This window comes from Parasteatoda tepidariorum, chromosome X1 (genome assembly GCF_043381705.1).
Source record: "Parasteatoda tepidariorum isolate YZ-2023 chromosome X1, CAS_Ptep_4.0, whole genome shotgun sequence".
NCBI lineage: Eukaryota > Metazoa > Arthropoda > Arachnida > Araneae > Theridiidae > Parasteatoda > Parasteatoda tepidariorum.
The window spans coordinates 68,689,908-68,710,424 of record NC_092214.1 but is presented as its reverse complement, the minus strand read 5'-3'; the positions used below and the strand labels follow the sequence as shown (position 1 = coordinate 68,710,424).

Genomic DNA, 20,517 nt, shown 5'->3' with positions numbered 1-20,517 from the left:
ATATATATGGGAAACCTAAAAGCATTAAACAGCTCTCGTGTTCATACTTACCGTTGCCCGTTGCCGTATCTACAGTAGGCAAGAAACAAAACGAACCATCCAGAATAACTTTTGATCTAATGATCGGTTCTTCACGTTATAACACAAGCTTAATGGTCGAGGGGGTGATATGCTAATTAATTAGTGTGCACAATATTTTAAGTGACGAAATCCGACACAAAAGCATACTTTCTTTGAATAAACATTCCTTTTCTTCGATGGAATCGGATTTCTGACCCCCAAAGTATAGGAGGTATCCACAATCTGGGAAATATGGTCCCCATAGTTTGGTCAGGAGAGCTATCCTAAGTTTGACCCCATAATGTTAATTTTACTTTTCGCGTATTTCACCATATCACGAGAACTTTTTAAACGAATGGAAAAATTTTTGCAGTCATTATTAAATTCGTTTATCCAAAAAGAATTCCACGCAAAAAACAAATTTTAGTAAATATTTACTGTTTTATTATTATTATTTTTTAAAAATAGTCGAAAACATATTTAAATGTAAAGTATAAAATTTTTTACATCATTTTAAAGTATGTAATTTTACATGGCAAAATACAAATTTGAGTGAAATTCGACTAATAGAGGCTAATCCGGCAAATAATCCCGAAACATCAAATTCTTAAAAAAAATTTATATTTTAAATTTGATTTCTCAGTAACTCTTCGCTCAAATTTTGTATTCTGCCATGTAAAATTACATACTTTGAAATGATGTAAAAAATTTTCTACCTTACAATTAAAAATTTTTTCGACTTTTATTAATTAAAATAATTAGAAATAATAAATATTTGCTAAAATATATTGTTTGCATGGAATTTTCTTTGTATAAACGAATTTATAATTGTGTCCAAAATTTTTTAAATTTACTTAAAATGTTCTCGTGATATGGCAAAATACGCAAAGAGTAAACTTACATTATGTGGTTCAAGCCTTAGATCGCACTCTTGACCAAACTATTGGGAGCATACTTCCCAAGTTACTGAGACCCCCTACATTTTGGGGGTCAGAAATCCGAATAAATAAAAAAAAAAGGTATGCTTATGCAGAGAAAGCATGTTTAGTGCCTGATTTCGTAACTTAAAATATCATCTGCACCAATTATATAGCATATTTGAGATCCCCTCCTCAAACCATTAAGATTAAATCCTAGAACGTGAAGATCCAATCATTAGACCAAAAGTTATTTAGGGTGATCCGTTTTTTTATTTTGCATTTTGTACATCAAAATGCAATGGTAACCAAGTAGTAGTACTTTATTTACGTTCCACTAGAGCTGCACAATGGGGTGTTGGTGATAGTCAGGAAACATTAGTAAGAATGATCCGAAGACCTACTATCACAGTTTTGATCCTCTGTAAGGGGGATGGCTCCCCCACTTTGGAAGTTCAACGAAGTGAGTGCAAAATCAAACACTTTACGATATAAAAGATTAACGACGACTGATACCGTGCAACCTCTGTTCTTCCGCAGCAAATCAAAGTGGCCCTCACCCGTTCATCGGCTGCTGCCAATCATGTTTGACTTTGGCTTTCTACTGGGAACCGTGTTTTCACGATCAGTGTGGAGCTGATGGTAAAAAAGGACATGCAGTGTCCTCTATAGGAAATTATTTGAGCTAACACCAAGAGCTCTGGGTGGAAATATTTATGCTCTGTTACGTAAACTTGAAGCAATAATTGCTTAACATCAACTCTATTCTCGTTATAAATTTTAAAAACCATTAGTCTTATGACCCTATATTATGAAAATTACTTTACAGAAAATAATGACTTGATATCCTAAAATTAACGATTATGCAACATGCGCTCGCCCACTTTAGTTCGAAATCTCTTTTGAATGGTTGTAGCTGAAATGGTGTCCAGATGTAATAAAGTTGTTGTGCGCTACAAGAGAGCATCGTTTATAATACCTCCTGGTGAAAAAACTGCGGAGTTAGCTAACGGAGAAAAAAACTGCACGAGATATGGTAAAAAAGTGAAATAAAATTTTAGAGTAATATCATTTTGGTTTGAATAGACACGTTGTGGACATTTATGAGTAGTAATGAACACTTTAAACGCACATTTATTTATTTGGAATTACCTGCATTAGAACGTGATGAAACAATATTAGGATAAAAAAAAAGTTTTGTTATCCGAAGATTCCTTCATTTTCGATTTTCAAACTTTGTTTACGTTTTTTGCAAAGAAAATAAAGGTATCTTGCGATAAAAAGTTATTTTTTTAAAAACCTTTCGCCAGATCACTGAGCGAAAAGTAGCGAAATGTACATTTTAAATGTCCTTTTCATACCATTAATGTCTGCAATTTGTCTCTTCAGACCAAATCTGTGATACTCTATAACTTTGTTATTCACTTTTCCAGTTACCTCGTACTGTTTTCGAGATAGTAATCCAACTCTATAGTTTTCTCCCGGGTGGCGCTGTAATGCATATCTACTGAACACCAGTTTCAGAGCTATAGCTGGGGCCGAGTAAAAATAGTTAAGAGGGTGAACACGGACTTCAGAGGGGATCCTGTATATCGTAATGCAATTTTTTAAAAATATTTTACTGTTAAATGCGCTTCAAATTTCCAAGGTTATTGTGCTCAAGGGGAAAAAAATTAGAATAGAGAATTTATCAATTCTTTGTTTATGAATTAAGTAGAAAATAAAGCAGAGAAATATATTCAGCAAGTCTGTTTTAAATTATTTCTATAATTAAGTTCTCTCTTCGATGGACGGAAAGAAAGAAACTTCCTTAGTTTTGGAAAATTAAGGTTATTGAACGAATCCATAATTCTTGAAGCAAAACAAATGCTTGCCGAGAGCTTTAAATCTTTTTTTAAAGTGTTTATTTTATAATAACTCCATTAACTTGTTCAATACTATGCCCAGCAGAAAATAAAAGATAAGGAGAAAATTAGATTTTTTAAAAAAATATAAATTAGAGCTTTTCTTAAGCAGCCTTAGGATGATAAGAAAATTAATAAATTACTTTTCAAAAGTTATTACAAATTTATAAAATCTACCAATTTTATAATTTATATCCAAAATAATTTATTCAAATATGAGGCAGGCTCATGGTTATTTCAATTCACTTAACAATACAAGCAATATGTTAATCAGAATTGATGAATTATGATTTTAAAAAATATAAATTAATTTTCTGCGAATCGCTGGAATTATTAACGCATGTTTATTATACTGACTGTCATAAACATATCTGACGATTGAAGAAATCAATAGAAAAAACAAACACGAATTTTATTCTCACTGAGCTTTAAATTAGTTACAAATTTCATAAAAAGTGGCGCTGCTAAGTGAAAATATTTGTAAACGATGTTATTCAAATGGCAACTATTTGCAATAAAAACGTGATGCAGATTTTAAAAAAAAATTTAAAAACAAAAAACAAAAACAAGATACATACGCGTATATTTTATTTTGAAAAGTCTGACATACATGAGAAAACAACATTGTTTTAGAATTTTTCCGGTGAATAGCGCCAATTGTTGGCGAACTTAGTAACTAATTTTTGAAATAAGTGAGAACAAATTACTTGGTTTCCTTAGCGAAACGCAATGAATCGTACATTTCCATTTCTTCTTTTTTTGTATTCCTTTAATTTATTTAACTGTCGGTCATTATTGGGATACTTAATAATCTATCCATGTCAATCATAGGCCATTGAATAATTCAATCAAAAGAAAAAACGTTGAAAGCTGATTTGTTAACTAAAATCAATGAATGCAGTTCATTTAAATTGCGTTTATACCTATGTTCTTAAGTATATTTTGATTATTCTAATATTAATTTTATAAAATTGTTTTTAAAAATGTAAGAAAAAAATAGAATTATCAGCAAAGACTAAACCAAATTCTAGAAACAATAACTAAATATGTCTCATATACCTGAAAAAAAGTTGATATATTGTAGTGAAAAGTTAGAAAACGTAATAATTACACTACTGATATTTTATATATACAGTGAGACCTGTTTTTGTGCGGTCCTTTTTTATGCGATTATGTTTTTGTGCGATTGGTTTTATGCGATTTTATTTTTGTGCGATTTTTTTTGTGCGAATTATTTTTATGCGGTATATGAATCTTAACGGCGTTAGCACCAGTTTAATGTTTCCTATCAATGTGCATATGCATGTTGTGGACGAACTCTGATTACGTGGTCTCCTTGACAACGATGTATCTGAACTTCGCGATGCTCTGTTTATTTACTTTCATTAGTTCATTTATTATCGTCAACTCCATTTTCTCTTCTGTTTAAAATTTATTCTGCGCTAAACAAGTTGAAGTAAATCAGTAAAAAATCGTTTGCTGTGTTAAAATACTTAGTATTTTAAAATTAAACCGTTNTGTATATATATATATATATATTCTTATATTTGCATTTTTCATGAATTTTTGAATTTTTTACTTGATGTGTTTTATTTTCAAAAGAGTTTTTTTTTTTTTTGGTGCTCCACAATTTTGCATTGATATACGTATTTTGCTTTGGCCATTTCGATACAATATTAGAAAGCACCAGTTTGCGTATATATTCATCTGAGCTGATGACAAATTTATACGTTTTCGTTGTTTTTTAAAATTTTTAAAATTTTTTTAAATTTTAAAAATTGCAATTATTTTTTATAGTGTGTGTATGAAAAGTTGCACTTCTTAGGGAAAATCTTTCAAAGTAAATCCGTAAAATGTTTCAATTTAGGGAAAGAGGGGGGGCTATTGGCTTATGAAATAGGTCGAGCGTTTCCCACAGAGAGCAAAAGGAAAAATGTCTTGCTTTTAATTAAATGCATACTTGAGTCAAAAATAGATTTAAGAACAGGACGTGGCTTTTAAAAGTGTGAGAAAGTTTTTCGACTAGAATAATTAATTAGGATAACATAAAAAGATTAATTGTAGCTTTTTATGTTACACACACAGTATTTTTTCACGGAATATTTACACATAGATGTTTACACTTTGATAAGTATAAATGCATATATTTGGCAGAAATTTTTAAAAAAATTATGAACAGAGAACTTTGAATTTTTTAAAAAGTCCTCTGCTAATAATTTTTTAAAAAAAATTCTGCCAAAGACATGTATCACAGTGTAAACATGTATGTGTAAATATTCTGTGAAAAAAATTGAAGCAATACCTTGTTTAGATACTGAGAAAAGATACATAAAAAAGGTCAGTTTTAGCATTAACGGTATATACCCTACTGACTACTAAAGATTTATCTAACTTCTTAATGTCTGACAGACTATAAATACTAAGTAAAAATCATTTAAATAAGTTGAACTGAAAAAATGATTTTCATTTAATTTGTAACGGCTAAATAGGTATAGTTAAATTACGAATCAATGTTAGAGACATAAAATTTTAAAATAAACTGGACCACTAGACATCGTGAATTCAATAATTCAAAATATCCCGGACGGTTTGTTCTTCATCACAGTATAACAACACCATTTCCATATCAGAAAGCAGCACTATACTCCTTTCTACCCTCATTTCTACCAGTGTGATCTAATACTACTCATAAAGCGTAATAACAAGATTACGGCTAATAGTAGTCATGGATAGACTCATTTTGAATTTCCTATAAAGTTATTAATTTCACAAAGCATATTTCCTTAACCTTATAAATGAACATACTGTGACTACCATTGAGTATTTACAGATACATATGAGTCTGCCTTCAGCAATTTATCCTTTCATTTAGAGTATCGAGCGCCCTTGTATCAATTCACTGATGTGAGATTCTAAGTAATAATCCTAAGCATGCGGTTTTGGGTGTTATGGTAATGATTGTATAAATGTGTAAAATAAATAAAAATAATAAAAATAAATAAAGTTAACAAACGTTTCTCCTTGATAATAAAAATAATGCTAAAATCTCTAATAAATAAAACTAATGAACTCTAATAAAAATGCTTACAATAAAAATAATGTCCATTGCATCGAAAACTAATATTGTCTGAAGAAAAATAATGTCCGTTTCTCAAGCTTCATAGCCGAGAAAAAACTTTAGTTCATAGAATTTTTCGCGAAAATGTTTTCTTTTCTTTAATTATTTAAAACATTACGAAATATACTTTATTTTCTTTGATTTACGAAATATAACGAATGTAAATAGCTCTTTGCCAACGCTAAGATAATTATTGTAATAACTGCATTATGATATATTATAAACACACGGCTTATATCCTATTGGTTCAAACTACTGTGTTCGTAAAAATTATATCTTACATGTTTTTTCTTTACAGTTTTGTAATTTTCATTTTAACTAACAAAATAGAATAATACGATGACTAAGTGGTTACGATTTAAAATAATAGCCATATAATTTTATAGCTATATATTTTTTGCTTTATAATTTCCCCGATCATTCTCTCGCTCTGTTATTGAGAATAAAACAAAATTAAAAAGCTAGCAACTTGAGCTTACTTTTACCTCTTACTTCTCGCTCCTGTAAAAATGACGGGGAGAAGTTTCGCCCTCTGTTTCTCATGCCCTATTTCTCGTTTAAATCTAGAAATCTATCTTTCTAGGAATCGAAAAACTTTATTTCAATAATACGTAACACAAATACGTAAAACAAATATTTCAATTTTTGTTCAGATTTTCTTTTTCTAAGTTGGCGACACACTAATAAATAAAAATTTCTCTATCATAGTTTCAATAGTTCAAGCACTTTTTGAAAATTGCTTTAATCTATTTACTGATTTTTTTTTAAAAATTACCACTGGTAAAATCACTTGTACTTTTCATTTTTTATTCCTGTTCTTATGGAGTCGATTGTTAATAATTTTTCAGTGTTAAGCTGGTTATTTAATATTTTAGCCTGATAAAAATAAATAAAAACAAGAAAAACAACATTTCAGAACTAATTGAAAGGTTTTGTTTCTTGATTTTCATCCCAATCTCACAATTCAGTTAATGGGCAATTCCACCGTTTTTCCCTCGCAAAAAATTACCTATATTTTTGTATGAAAAAATAAATTCTAAATAAGCATGGATTGCTTGAAATGCCTTTTTATCATTCGTAAAAAATGAAATACATAAAAAATGCGCGTGAATTTACTTTAAAAAAAGTTAAAATATGAGTTTAGAGCCTAATTCATACATAAATTCATAGATACCTTTCTAATGTGTGTCTGTCCATATCTTTCAAAAAGCGGATTACGACGAATGGAATTCAATCGACGATGAATTTCAAGTTCAAGATGAGTTCCAAGCTCAAGCTGATGCTCTAGATAAAGCTTAAATGTTGAAAGCAAAAACCACGTTTAAGCTCAAGCTGAGGTTGAAGCCCCAGCTTAAGCCTAATCTTATGCCAAGCTGAAGATTGAGCTTAAGCTGAAGAGAAGCTTAAGATGAAGATCCAGATAGATATGACGATGAAGCTTAAAATCAAGCTGAATCTGTAACTCAAGAAGAAGTTAAAGCTTAAGCCCAATCTGAGGTTCAAGAAGATAAAAGTGAATATAAAGCTCCATTTAAACCACAAGCTGAAATTGAAGATAAACATAAAGCTTAATTTCAAGTTCAAACTGAAGCTCACATTGAGGCTCAAACTAAAACTGAAACTTAAGAGAAAAATTTTTAACTAAATAATTTGCTCAAGCTGACAATGAAGTTAAAAGTAAAACTCAAGTTCAAGATTAAGCTGTTGCGCAATCCCAAAATAAAGCTCAAGTTCAAGATGAGGCTCAAGTTGAAACTCAAGCTAAAGATGAAACTCAAGCTAAAGATGAACTGGAGCTAAAGATGAAATTCAAGGTAGTTATAAAGATGAAGCTCAATATGATGATGAACTTTAAATTAAAGATGGAATTCAGAAAATTCATATTCCTACCTCAGTGTTTTGGAAGATAGCATGATTACATTGTGTATGTCTCCAATGAAGACACTACTCTTTTATAGAACATCTAATCTTAGAGTAAAGTCTGGACGTTCACAAACCTCTGCACGCTACTTATCGTCGCGGTAACTTTTTAAACTAAAAATCAAAATCAATTTAAAACGAAATGAAACTATAACTTACCATTTAATAGAAATACTTTCATTTAATACAAATGCTTCCATTTAATAGAAATGCTTCCGTGTGAGATCAAAAGTGTTATTGATTTTAAGGAAACCACAGTTGATATAGTGATACTCCAAATGAGAAAATTACCTGTTTAAAATTCTAGGAAGTTTGCAGTTCTCTCAGACATTTTTACCAGTTACAGCCTTATGTCTTTTACAGTCTTTTGAATTCACTTACCTTTATGAATGTCCAAAATTAATCCTTTACGATTCTTCTAAATTATTTTAATTTACCTTTCTGTTAACATGACAAAAATGGAACACTTCAATGACTTTTGATATTATGATCGGAATAAATGCATTTTAATATGCTATCTTAATAGCTGAGGGTTTAACTACTAATTATTAATTAATATACTAATTACTTTGGGTAGACGATATTTAGAGTTAGGAAATCAAGCTTAAAATTTACTCTCTCTGGGGAAACATAGCTTTTCATGACATTTTTTTTAACGCAAAATTGTGAAACTAATTCATATAATGGCAATTCTTTATTAAAAATGTTCTTATTATTTATTATTTTTTGTTAGTCAAATTACTGTTGGTCAAAATATTTGAAATTGCAGCGTATTAAGATTTTTGCACCCTTCTAACTTTCTTAATTTAAAGTGACAATATTCATAATTTGAAAAGAATCGGTTAAATGGTACTTGAGAAACAAAAATTTAAAAATATGACCTTACTGAGAGGGCAAAATAATGATATAAAGTAGTTCAAACTTTTGAATTATCTTCTGACCTAACTATTAACATCATGTTTTCTAGATTGCAGCTACTTTCAATATTTTAAGGGTCTAGATTCCAAATCCGTCGAACAAAAGTCATGTTTATTCAGAGAGAGACAATATGATTTTGAGTCTTTTTTCGTAACTTTAATTACTGCCTCCACTAATTAATTAACTTATTTAAGATTAAGCTGTCAAGCCATTAAGAGTACATCTTATTACACTAAAATCTGACATTTATATTAAAAGTTATTAAAGTGAGTTTTTTTACGCTTAAATTTTGTGCGATAGTTTATCACAGGTCATGTTATCGAGACGTAGTATAGCGCCATTCAGTAATCTACAACATTTTATCCATATAAGAGAATGAAAATTATTATTTACCATCTGTTTAATTATATACTGTTAAATAAATTTTGGAATTTTTCGGCATTAAAACATTTATATAAAATGATTGAGCATTTAAAAATATAACATATTATGAGCATTTAATTCACATATTTTCAGAATACAGATCATATTTTGTAAGTGTACATGCCACTTTAAGAAAACATAATTGTTTTCTGAGGGTCAAAAAAAAAATCTACATGGATAAATTGTTTTCATTTTTATGTGACGTTCATTAAGTATTTCATTGTATTAAAAATATTAATCGTATTATCTTCATTTACAACAGCATGATTTAAGAGCACACATGAACACATTTTATATTATCTGTGGTATAGGCTGCTAAACTAAGTGCAATTATCATTTTAATGTATAAAAACGTGCATGCATGCCATAAGTTTAATCAATTAAAATTTTTTTATTGAATTTAGTATAAAAATAACGTTTGATAGAAGTGGTCTTTTAGAAATAACAAAGAAATAGGGACTAGCATTTGAAAATATCAAATAAAGATAATAAATGTGGTAATACTGATAATGAAATACAGCTCCCCTCTAAATTAGATGGAGTGCATAACAGTCACAATAAGCAACTTTGAAATAATTGCAATGGACGTAGAGATTTCCAACAATCCTAATTCGATATACAATTTCTTTTCTTTATTTTTCATTACAGACGTTGAACAGCAGATTCATAACGGATTTATGTATTATTAATAAACTCGGCTCTTGATCCAAACCCAGAATATAAGTTAACACCCGGATCAAGTGTTGAACAGACTCGCCTACGCTTTGGACTTAAACTCGCATTTGCGTTACATGAAGAGGAAAAACACGAGTCTTACTCGTGATTCGTCTAATTGTGGGAAGATTTTTTATCAGCAGTGTGTTCGGTGTGAGCCGGCAGTGATCCGCTAGTTAGATTAAGGAATTATATGTTATTAAAATATATAGTAATAGTTAGATATTTTTGTGAGTTGACTCGTTCATCGGCAACCACATTAAGGTATCTAATACCACAGCATGAAATTGGTTAAGACACTTTTTCTAATCCATAATACTGCTAAGTGTGCATGAAAAGTAATTTATCAGTATAAGTAATTAAGGCTTAAGAAAATTTTAAAAAATGTTACAATTCAAGTCAATCTACCGATAGTTTAGTTATTAGTATTAAAAGAGGTCTAAATCGTTTTTGACCTTCGTTAATAGTTAAAGTTTTAAAAAACTGACAAATTTTTTAGTTAGTTAAAAAACTAACAATATAAGATTCTTTTCTATTCTTCTAATATTATCATCAGATATATATTCTTCTAACATTATATAGATTCTTCTAACATTATCATCAATTCATATTCCTGTCAATGTAATAATTTAAGCAAAGAATTACACTGTTTCTTAATATAAAAATGTAACCCACTATCATAAAACTAGCTAGTCTAAAAGTCTTTTAAGTAGCATTTACCTTATGCAATGTAAGAAATCATTTAGTGATGATTGGCGAGTGTCTATTTCTAGCTGCTAATGGCACTTTTATAATCAGCCTTGAACAAAATTATAGAGCCGGACTCATCCAAAATATTTCTGAACTTTATCAGATAGATAAATCTTTTAATACCCTTGGAGGGCTATTGAGTTATAGCATAACTAATCTCTTTTCTTATGTATAAAAAAGATTTTACTCCTAAAATGTAATATACAATATTTCCATACACTAATGAGAAATGAAAAGAAAATCAATTTCTTTTTATATCAATTCAGATTATAATAGTAAATATAGTACTTTTTATCTTCCAAATATGATTTTTAACTTATAAGAAATTCATAAATTTAAAGTAGTTCAGTTTAATCTATTTCTTTCAGCATTTGTAAGTCTTATGTTTATATTTCCCTTCAGGATTTATTCTAAGCTAAAAGAACTATCGGTTATTTTTTAAAGCTCATATGAAATCGAACTATCCAGATGCAAATAATGTTATTTTGTTTGAAGATTTGTTTGTCTTTTTTTTTATAAATTATTCATTTATTTATTTGTTTCCAGTTCTTTGGAGACAAGTAATTCATCGATAAAGTATGGTTAGAATCCAAATTTCTCAACTAACATTAACAAAAATACCTTTTAAATTTATTTAACTGAAATGTTTGCGCATAATTTGAGTCAACATTTAGTCCTCATTAATAAAATGCTTGAAAACGGATTAAGCTGGGTTTGAAACAAATAATCAAAAAAGTAAGCACATTTCACGAGTAATTTCATTTAATTTAATTTCATGTATGTAACAGAAATATTTTTTTCAGCAAGATGATGCGCATTCGCAAACTTGCCATTCTGCCCTGTTAGTAAATTTATAAAAAAAGATTACATGACCAATGACAGTCATAGATAAAAATAATTCAAAGCCATTATACAAATAGTATATGCATATAAATGCATATGAGCAATTCTACAAGTAAACGCCAATTAGGCGGCCAAAAAAAAATCCAAAAAATTTTGGGGGGCACACTATTTCTACATGAATTTTCTTCTTTTTTACACCCTAGAAAGGCACGAAAAAATCGTGAACATGAAATTTTTTCTTTGTGACATACTTTAAAAGTGACATACTCTTTCTGACATACTCAGATAAATCTGAGCCATTTATTCAGATAAAACGATTTTTACATAAATATAATATTATAATGTCTTTCTAATATGTATTTATAGAGATTTCGCACTATAAGATTATATTTTAGTATAAAAAACAAAAATAAAAAATTTTAATCAAAGTTCCGAAATTGAAATTTTTTTTTTGGCCGCCTAATTGGCGTTTATTTGTAGAATTGCTCATATATATATATATACTATATATAAAATGCATATATATANATTCATTATTCAAACCGAAACGCTTTTTCACATATTTTAAAATACACAACATCTTGTCTTTTAATCTATTCTTAGTTTAAGTATGCATTATATATATCCATATATATAATGCATATATATATATAAAATGCATATATATATATAATGCATATATAAATAAGCATTGCTTTAGTGTTATGAAAACAATTTACGATTAGTTAAAAAGAAGCACTTAACTTTACATTTTGTAAGAGATCCGATAGAAATATTAGCATTTAACATTTTAGTTTGCAATTCTGAGATCATCTTAAAGCTTATTATAAGTTCAGCCGGCAAGTTATATAAAAGCGGAATTTGAAATGTATCAATGTTTCAGAAATAATCTTGTTTACAACTGGTTTCTTTACAGTGATTACCCCCTGGAAAATATGCTGTTTAAGAGAAGGGGTTAAAATTTTGCGTAAAAGTATAACAAGATGCGTGTTATAGAGTAGTTAAAACGGTTTTACATGAAAGCGTAATATTTACAGCAAAAATTTAAAATGTAGTTGAAAGAATATTTTTAACATACTAAACCCCGGCACTAGACAACGATGAAGAAAAGAGTCACTTATAGTTTTTCTACGGGTCAGCTGTTCAGCTTTGAACACGTTCTGACAAGAACGAGAAAAAAGAAGTAAAAACAGCGAGTTGCATTATGCATTTTTCATCTCAATCTACCATCGAGCCGCGATGGCTCAGGGGATAGAGCATTCGCCTCCCAATAAGGCAACGCAGTTTCCAATCTCAGTGATGGCTGGTTGATACGAATTCTGCTCTAGCTCGCATCGACCACAGTGCTGACATAAAATATCCTCAGTGATAGATAGAACGTGGGTTAAAATCCGCCTGCCGTCGGACTTAGTGTGTGCGATTTTCCTCTCCATATAACGCAAATGGGGGTTAGTTCCATCAAAATGCCATTAAGGCTAGTTTGTTATAATACTTGATAAAGGAATTCTCTTGTCTTCTGGGTTGGGTTCAAATTTACAAGTCTATGGAGTTGAACATTGATAGGCGTTAACTCAGAAATGGGTCAGCTGTGCTCAACGGCGTTTAGGAAATAAAATATAAAATCTAGCACACCCGTGTAAAAAATATCGTTCTTACTAATTTAGAAGTGTTTCACTGTGGGGACTACGATTTGATGAGAAAAACTGCTTTGCTATTTAACAATTTTGAAATTGTGTCACTATAATCGCAGTTATGAAAGTTTCTCGTTTTTACTATAATTCTTGAGCGATATAGTTTATAATATTTTAATACAATTTAAGATCATTTTTCAAACAAACAAACTTTTCTTACCAAATATCCAGATGCAATCTATCTGTTCGTGCATGATCAATATCCCTAAAAAAGAAGGAGAATTTATAAAATTTACTTCAAATATGTATTAAATAATTAATTACATAGGTGAAAAGAAAAAAAAAATTAATACATACAAATACTTGTTCTTGCCTAATTTGGGGATGGGAATCTCAAATCTGAAATTATTTTCTCTTTGAAAGCTATGGATTTTTTAATGACATTTTTAGTCTATTCTTGTTAAAGTGCATAAGTTTCAAAATGCTATATATAACAGAAGATCTCGTAAATGTTGCGACATACTTCTAGTGGAGTTAGGACCCATTATCGGGATTAAAATTTCATAGAAACCCGTGTCTGGAAGAGTCGTCGTATACAGCTAGGGGCGCTTTCTTATTATAATCTGTTCAGAAGCACACGCATAAATACATTGATGAAATAAATTAAGAAAATTTGCATATTTTATCGAATTTCAGGAAAAGAACTGGACTGAATGTAAAACCACTGTTTCTAGACAAAAATGCGAATCTTGTATATCAAGTAGCCGAGCGTACACGTGTGTGTAGGCGGAGCCAGTAGAGAAACAGGCGTTGTACGTTTGCGTAAGTTAAGACACATTTCGCTCGCCAGCACATGTCAGCAAATTTCTTGGTGTTATTCTGCAGTAATAGGTATTGTAACAGTAAAAATGAGTAACCACCAGCGTTTAGATGATGAAATGAGGTGGCGAATTGTGGGGAGACCAAAAGCAGGCCATTCTCATGTCCAGAGAGTTCAATTTAACGCCCAGCGTCATGTGTAACTTATGGAAACGGTTCCAGGATACCGTATCCATCGAGAGAAAGCCTGGTCAAAGTCGTCCAAGAGCCACGACGGCTAGAACACAGATTCTGGCTTCAAGTTCATATGGAGAGAACCAGGGACCCACTACCTACCCTCCAATGTCCGTGAAATCGACCATTATGCGCAGCAGGTTTACTGGTCTGGGCAGGTATCATGTTGGATTGCCGCACACCTTTCCATGTCTTTGAAAGAGGCTCTGTGACTAGTATGAGGTATAGAGATGAGGTCTTGGAGCTCTATGTTCGCTTTTTCAGGGATGCAGTTGGCCCTGAGTTCATTTTAATGGACGATAATGCGAGGAAACATAAAGCTCTTCTGATCGACGAATTTCTGAGAGCGAGGATATTCGCCGAATGGTTTGGCCAGACATATCTCCAGACCTCAACCCTATAGAGCATGTCTGGGACGCTCTAGGGAGGGAAATTGTAACTTGCTAGACCCCTCCGAGATCCATCCTGGGAATTTAAACTGCGTTGAGTGGGACCAATTGCCGCAGGAAATGATAAACTACCTTATTTCGAACATGCAATCATGCTGTAAGGCCTGTATATCTGTAAGAGGGGACCATACCCAATATTAACCGATTTTTTTTGTTTATTCTGCAACCGCTGTTTCATACCTTCCGACTCCAACGAGTGTTACGCACGATCAAGCGTGTCTATTACAATTGTTGATTGGTTATTAGTTTTATATGGTTACAATATATGTATATCAAATTTCCTTAAAATCGGCCCAGTAGTTCTAGAGATAATCTACCAAGTCTGCAAATTCTCTTAATTTCTTACACCAGTGTAGTTCATAATAGGGGAGCGTCCATTGACGACATTTCCTGGCATGGATCCCAATGCAATTTTAACCATGATAACTCTCTTGGAGGGTTTTTGCAACATTTACCCCTGTTATACAAATCGTACTTAAACTTGTACATTACGACAAATATTGATTTCAAATGTCATTTAAAAAAGTATAAAACGGAGATTTGAAAAAAAAAACTTCTCATTGAAAACAACTGAATGTTAATAGAAAATAAGCCATAGTTGCAGCAGCAGGAAACAATTTTGATTTAATTTGTTGTAACTTCTATGTAAATGTATTATTAGAGAATAAAAATATAAATTGCTATATAAATGTTTGAAAATTATAAATAATTTGTATAAATCTGATAAATAAATTGTTCATCCTGGTCTTTTCTGTAAATAAGTCGAGAATAATGGTCTCTAAACATTTCGCAAGTTTTTGTAGAGAACGCAAATATCTCATTATGAAAATTACTTGCGTTTCTCACTTCAATTACAGCAATCCAATATTTATTAAACCATTAGGATCTTTATTTAAAGTATATTATACTTTTTGAATAATTTAATAGAAGGAATAAAATAATAAGAACTTTTATGTTAGTGTTATGCTGTTTATAAGAAATAATAAGAGCTTTTCGAAACATATAAGTGAGAAAATTTGTAAATTAAAAATTTAATTAGCATTTAAGAAACTTTAGCAAGAAATAGGCAAAGTTAAAAATTTTAAGAATAGATAATAAGGTAAATATTTAATAATTCATGCCTAAAGTTTCAAGAATTCCTATCAATTAGGATTGCATTTTCTCAGAAAAAGTAGAAAGGTATTAAAATGTTTATAATGAATTATAATTAGAAAGCTTAATCAAGTTATCTGGGAATTTTGTTTCATCTCATAAACAGTGAAGACACATAATTTCCATTAAGTTATTTATATTGGTATTTCACTTTAATTCACGATTCTTACCTTTTCTTTGGGTTTCCTATGAATAAATTTAAGTATAGTATAATAATGTAGTTACAAAGTTAGTTTAAATTATTGGCATCATGGGAAAAAAAGTGAATTCATATGAGTAACATCATATGAATTCATATGATTGTTTTAAATGTCATATGTTGTCTGGGACTAATCAATACCCTGTAATAAAATAGTACAAGAACTTTTTCATCTTTATAGTATTTCCTAAATATAAAAATAATAATAAATGGAATTGCTGGTTTCTATTATTAGAGAGATTTTGCATAGCGTATGTCTCATGTTTACTAGAATTACCTAATTTTTTCCTTTTTTTTACTTAACTATATAACCTTACTTTTTACTTTTTAGCGATGCTATATGATTTGTAGGGAAATTTTGCTCATGCGTTGCAATGTTCAAATAGCATTATCGTTAAACTTGGCTGAAAACCGTAGAACAATGCAAAATCTCTCAATTATATTTAGTCACCTCGGAGAAAAAAATCTGGTGAAATTATTATATAATAGAGTAATTATAATTCTGGTAAAAAACTATCATAATTCTTGTTATAATACCAAAATATCCGGTATTTAAACCATTAATTTGATACTTTTTCCGTTCATATAGTAACGGTTTACCGGAAATTTTGGTTTTCAAAATTATAATTCTTCTTACTACACATTTACACAAAATACGAAACTGAAAAGTAAATTTGATCGAATAAATGGCTTTTATTCCATGCTTAAAGGTATCACGATGAAATTACCAAATTTTATCACACATTATAAGACTGTATTTTATTGCTAATTTTACCAAAATCGTCACCAAATCTCTTCGGTAAGAATTAGCAAGCTTTTTAGTGTTCTCATAAGCCAGGAACACGGTAAATTTTACTGAAACCTTGTAGTTTTAAACAATTTTTTTTCACTGAATATAAAACTGTATTCTTTAATGATTCCTGATTTTTGTAGAAATATTCTATAATTATGTATTAGCTTAACGTTTCTAATTGTCCCGGTAATCCCGATTTTCCTGATAAAAATATTTTGCCCTTATTTCTCCCGTTTTTTAGCTTTTTGTCCTGATATTCCTGATTTTTGTTTGATTTCTTGTGATAGTCCTTATTCCTGTTTTCTAAGATATATGGATTTTTGATCCAATATTGCTTGAATTATTAGCTGTAGTAAAAATTGTAAAATTCTATAATGCCAGTTTAGGGACCATCTGCTAATTTTATACATGGTTCAGGCATTTAACCTTACTCACAGGATTCATTGTTTCAACCTTGATGTAACTCGATTAACAATTTTGCATTATCAAATATTATGATGATGATTTGCGTAATTAATAACTTCGACAATTGTAGTGACAAATATTTTGTAGTTTCACAATTATTGATTCGCCTCTTTCGTGTGATTTTAAAAAAAATAGATTCCAATCAACAATATCTCATAAAATTTTTAAATGAGGAATTCAGGGATCGCTCGCTAAAATTACTTTTATACAAAAATATTAAGCTGCGCATTCATTATGCTTTTCGTTTCGAGAATTAGATGACAAATTTTGCTTTTTTTTGGTATAAGGGAATATTTACTAATTGATAATAAATAATTTTTTAATGCAGAAAGTTTTATAGAATTTTTTCCATGTATTGATTTGAAATAATTATGAGTTTTTTAGCATTAGTAGGATTATTCTGGAAACTGAACTTTCAGCAAAGAAATTCTGAGAGTAAACTTGTGTATTTTATTTTTCTTTTGCTGAAAGATTTGCTTTTATTACTCTAAAGTGGAGCAAATTACATTTCTCAGTTAGCTGTTTGCCTTTTTTAAAAGAAGTATAGTATATGTATACCATTCCAAAAAATGTCTCAATTTTTTTTTTTTTTTTTTTTTTTTTTTTTTTTTTTTTTTTTTTTTTTTTTTNGTTCTGATATATTCTTTGGCCCTCTATAGTCAGTCTAGTCTATATGAAGAATTCTTCTCACCATGCTTCTGGAACAGTAGCGGGGCTATGGTTACGAGGTTTAACTATTTCAATTAAGGGGGTAAGGTCAATATTTAAGACAGGTTTCAGCACTGATCAATGAGAGAAAGGGAATCAGGGGGGAACTATAATTTCGAAAACTAAAATGCTACATATTAAAGCCTTTTGATTAAACATTCTTGGCATATAAAATATTTTAATTCACATTAAATATGATTTTAAAATAAATTTTATTAAGATAATCTTTGAAAAAAAGAATTTGCAAATATCAGACAAAGGCGGAATATTTCTTTATCACAACGCATTTATGTCAAGTATTTCTTTAAACATTTGACATTTTATGCTTTTACAGAAATCTTCAGTTAAGTTGTCTTAGAAAATATTACGAAATTAATAATTTAGTGCTGTCAAACTTAGAATAAAATATTAAGGGATTAGATCTAAAAGTAATGTAAAAGGTGGCAGTAAAAGTTACTTTAACTTTAAAGGGCGTGAAGTCAAATTTTCAGAGGATCAAAAGTAATTCCTTGGTCTTTTCAAAAGAAAAAGAAATTGGGAAAAAAGGAAAGAAATCCAGTGAGAAGAAAGTGACATCAAACGGGGGGTTAAAAAGCCCTAAGGTAGCAAAGAATTTAGAGAATAAAAGCACGTAAGAAAGTAACAGGCTACAAATAATTCAATGCCATATCCACAAGCGTCTAATGCTTAAATTATTTTTTAAGGCGTGGTCATGTCTTGCAGTTAAAATGAGATTAAATTAAGTAAGAAAAGATGCAGAAAATAAACCGAATTTATTGTAGTTAACAAAATGATTTAAAATCGCAAGAATAAAGCGGAAAACCTCTACTTATTAAAAATTAATTCTTTATCAATGGTATTTCAAATGTTACTCGTGATAAGATGTAACTTATTTACGCTTAGTAGACTTTTAGAAATGAAACTCTCACATTTGACTATTCACCAATTTTTGAGCTGTATTTTGTTAATTTTGATAAATATTTCGTCAGGAAATAACGTCATTTGTGACGAAACGTGAACTCTCAAATAATGACGAACTTCCATTACGAAACCTAATAGTAGTTAGTGCATTGTGGGGGATTGTTAACTGGAATGACTAAACTATAAAAAAGACTCTGTGATCGAAAATAAAGTGACAATGCATGCATATGCAACATGCATATATGGTGGTCAAGGTGTTAGCCTCCAAACATGAAGATCCCGGGAACGAAACCCGCTTTGGGCATGGGTGTAGCTTTTCTCTCTGTTCTATCAGGCTTCTTGTGTTGATTGGGTGACAATTATCCTACTAACTATATGGTGCCCGTGATAAAGTAAATGTTAGAGAAGTTCGATACATAAGCGCTGCGCGTTTTCCTTTTGTGATAAAAAATAAAATGATGAAATTTTTCTTTAATTTTGACGAAATTCTTTTTCCTGATTGCGTGACGATAGTAATTTTGTCACTTTGACGAAATTTTTGCTCGGAGAAAATACCAGGAAACGGATTCGTCAGAAACGAGGAAAGCTTAGAGAAATTTGAGTATATAGCATACAGACAAAAGCTCGTAAAGTAAGTAGGATGTAATTCCAGTCGAAATTACATTTTCTTTACAGATATCAAACAACAAAAAATGTAAGTTGATGAAAAAAATTTTTTAGAGCTATTCTTTCTTACATCATAAAAAGCTTTATTTTTAGAAACCTTACGAGCAGTAATAAATGGCTTTTAAAATTACGATTTTTAAACAAATTTATCAATTGCCAGTACAGTGCTAATTTAATTTCATAGAAGTGCTTCACCCAATTTAAAGCAAAAACGCACAGATTTATTTTAAACAAACACTGATAGAATTATGGAACAAAAGCATTAGCAATTATAGAAATTCATGATGACTATTTTGAACAACCTAAATTATATATTTCTTAATAATGGGTAAGAAAACTCACTGAATCAATCCTGCACGGAGAGAGAGAATCCTGGTAAAAATATCGTAGTGTATGTTATTGACATTTCTGGTTTAAAAGAAAGCTTAATTCTGGTTAATAAAATCAAAATATACTGTTCCAAAACCAAAATAAACCAGACATTTGGTAATGATTAACCATAAAGTTCTATTTTCAAAATTATAGTTCTCATTACCAAACATTTAGCAAAAAAATACAAAACTGCAGAACTGAAAAATAAATTTAACTGAATAAATGGTTTTTATACAATGTTTTAAGTTATCATTTTAAAATGACCCAAATTTTACTACATTTTATGTAACCATTTTTATTGTTAATTTTACAAAAAATTACCGAAGCTTTTCAGTAAAAATAACCGGGCCTGACATTCCCAGCAAGTCAAAAATACGGTAAATTTTACCATATTATGGTAGTTTTGACCATACTTTATTCTCAGAGTAAACTTCTTCAAAAATTGATTTTTTTTCTTCATTTTTGCATATTTTGAATGAAACTGTCATGTGATAAAATGATTTGTTCAGGGGACAATTGAGAATTGTGAGAAACACAGTGC

The 20,517-nt window shown here is 29.9% G+C and overlaps 1 protein-coding gene across 4 annotated transcripts in view; it reads right to left on the bottom strand.

Moving 5' to 3' along the window:
• LOC107451031 (BAI1-associated protein 3) overlaps positions 1-20,517 on the bottom strand; it is a 344,805-nt gene that overhangs the window by 117,019 nt on the left and 207,269 nt on the right. For all 4 annotated transcript variants that reach the window (XM_071187328.1, XM_071187326.1, XM_071187327.1 and 1 more), the window contains exon 7: positions 13,419-13,463. In XM_071187328.1, the coding sequence (XP_071043429.1) occupies positions 13,419-13,463 (45 nt within the window). The remainder of the gene's footprint in view (positions 1-13,418; positions 13,464-20,517) is intronic.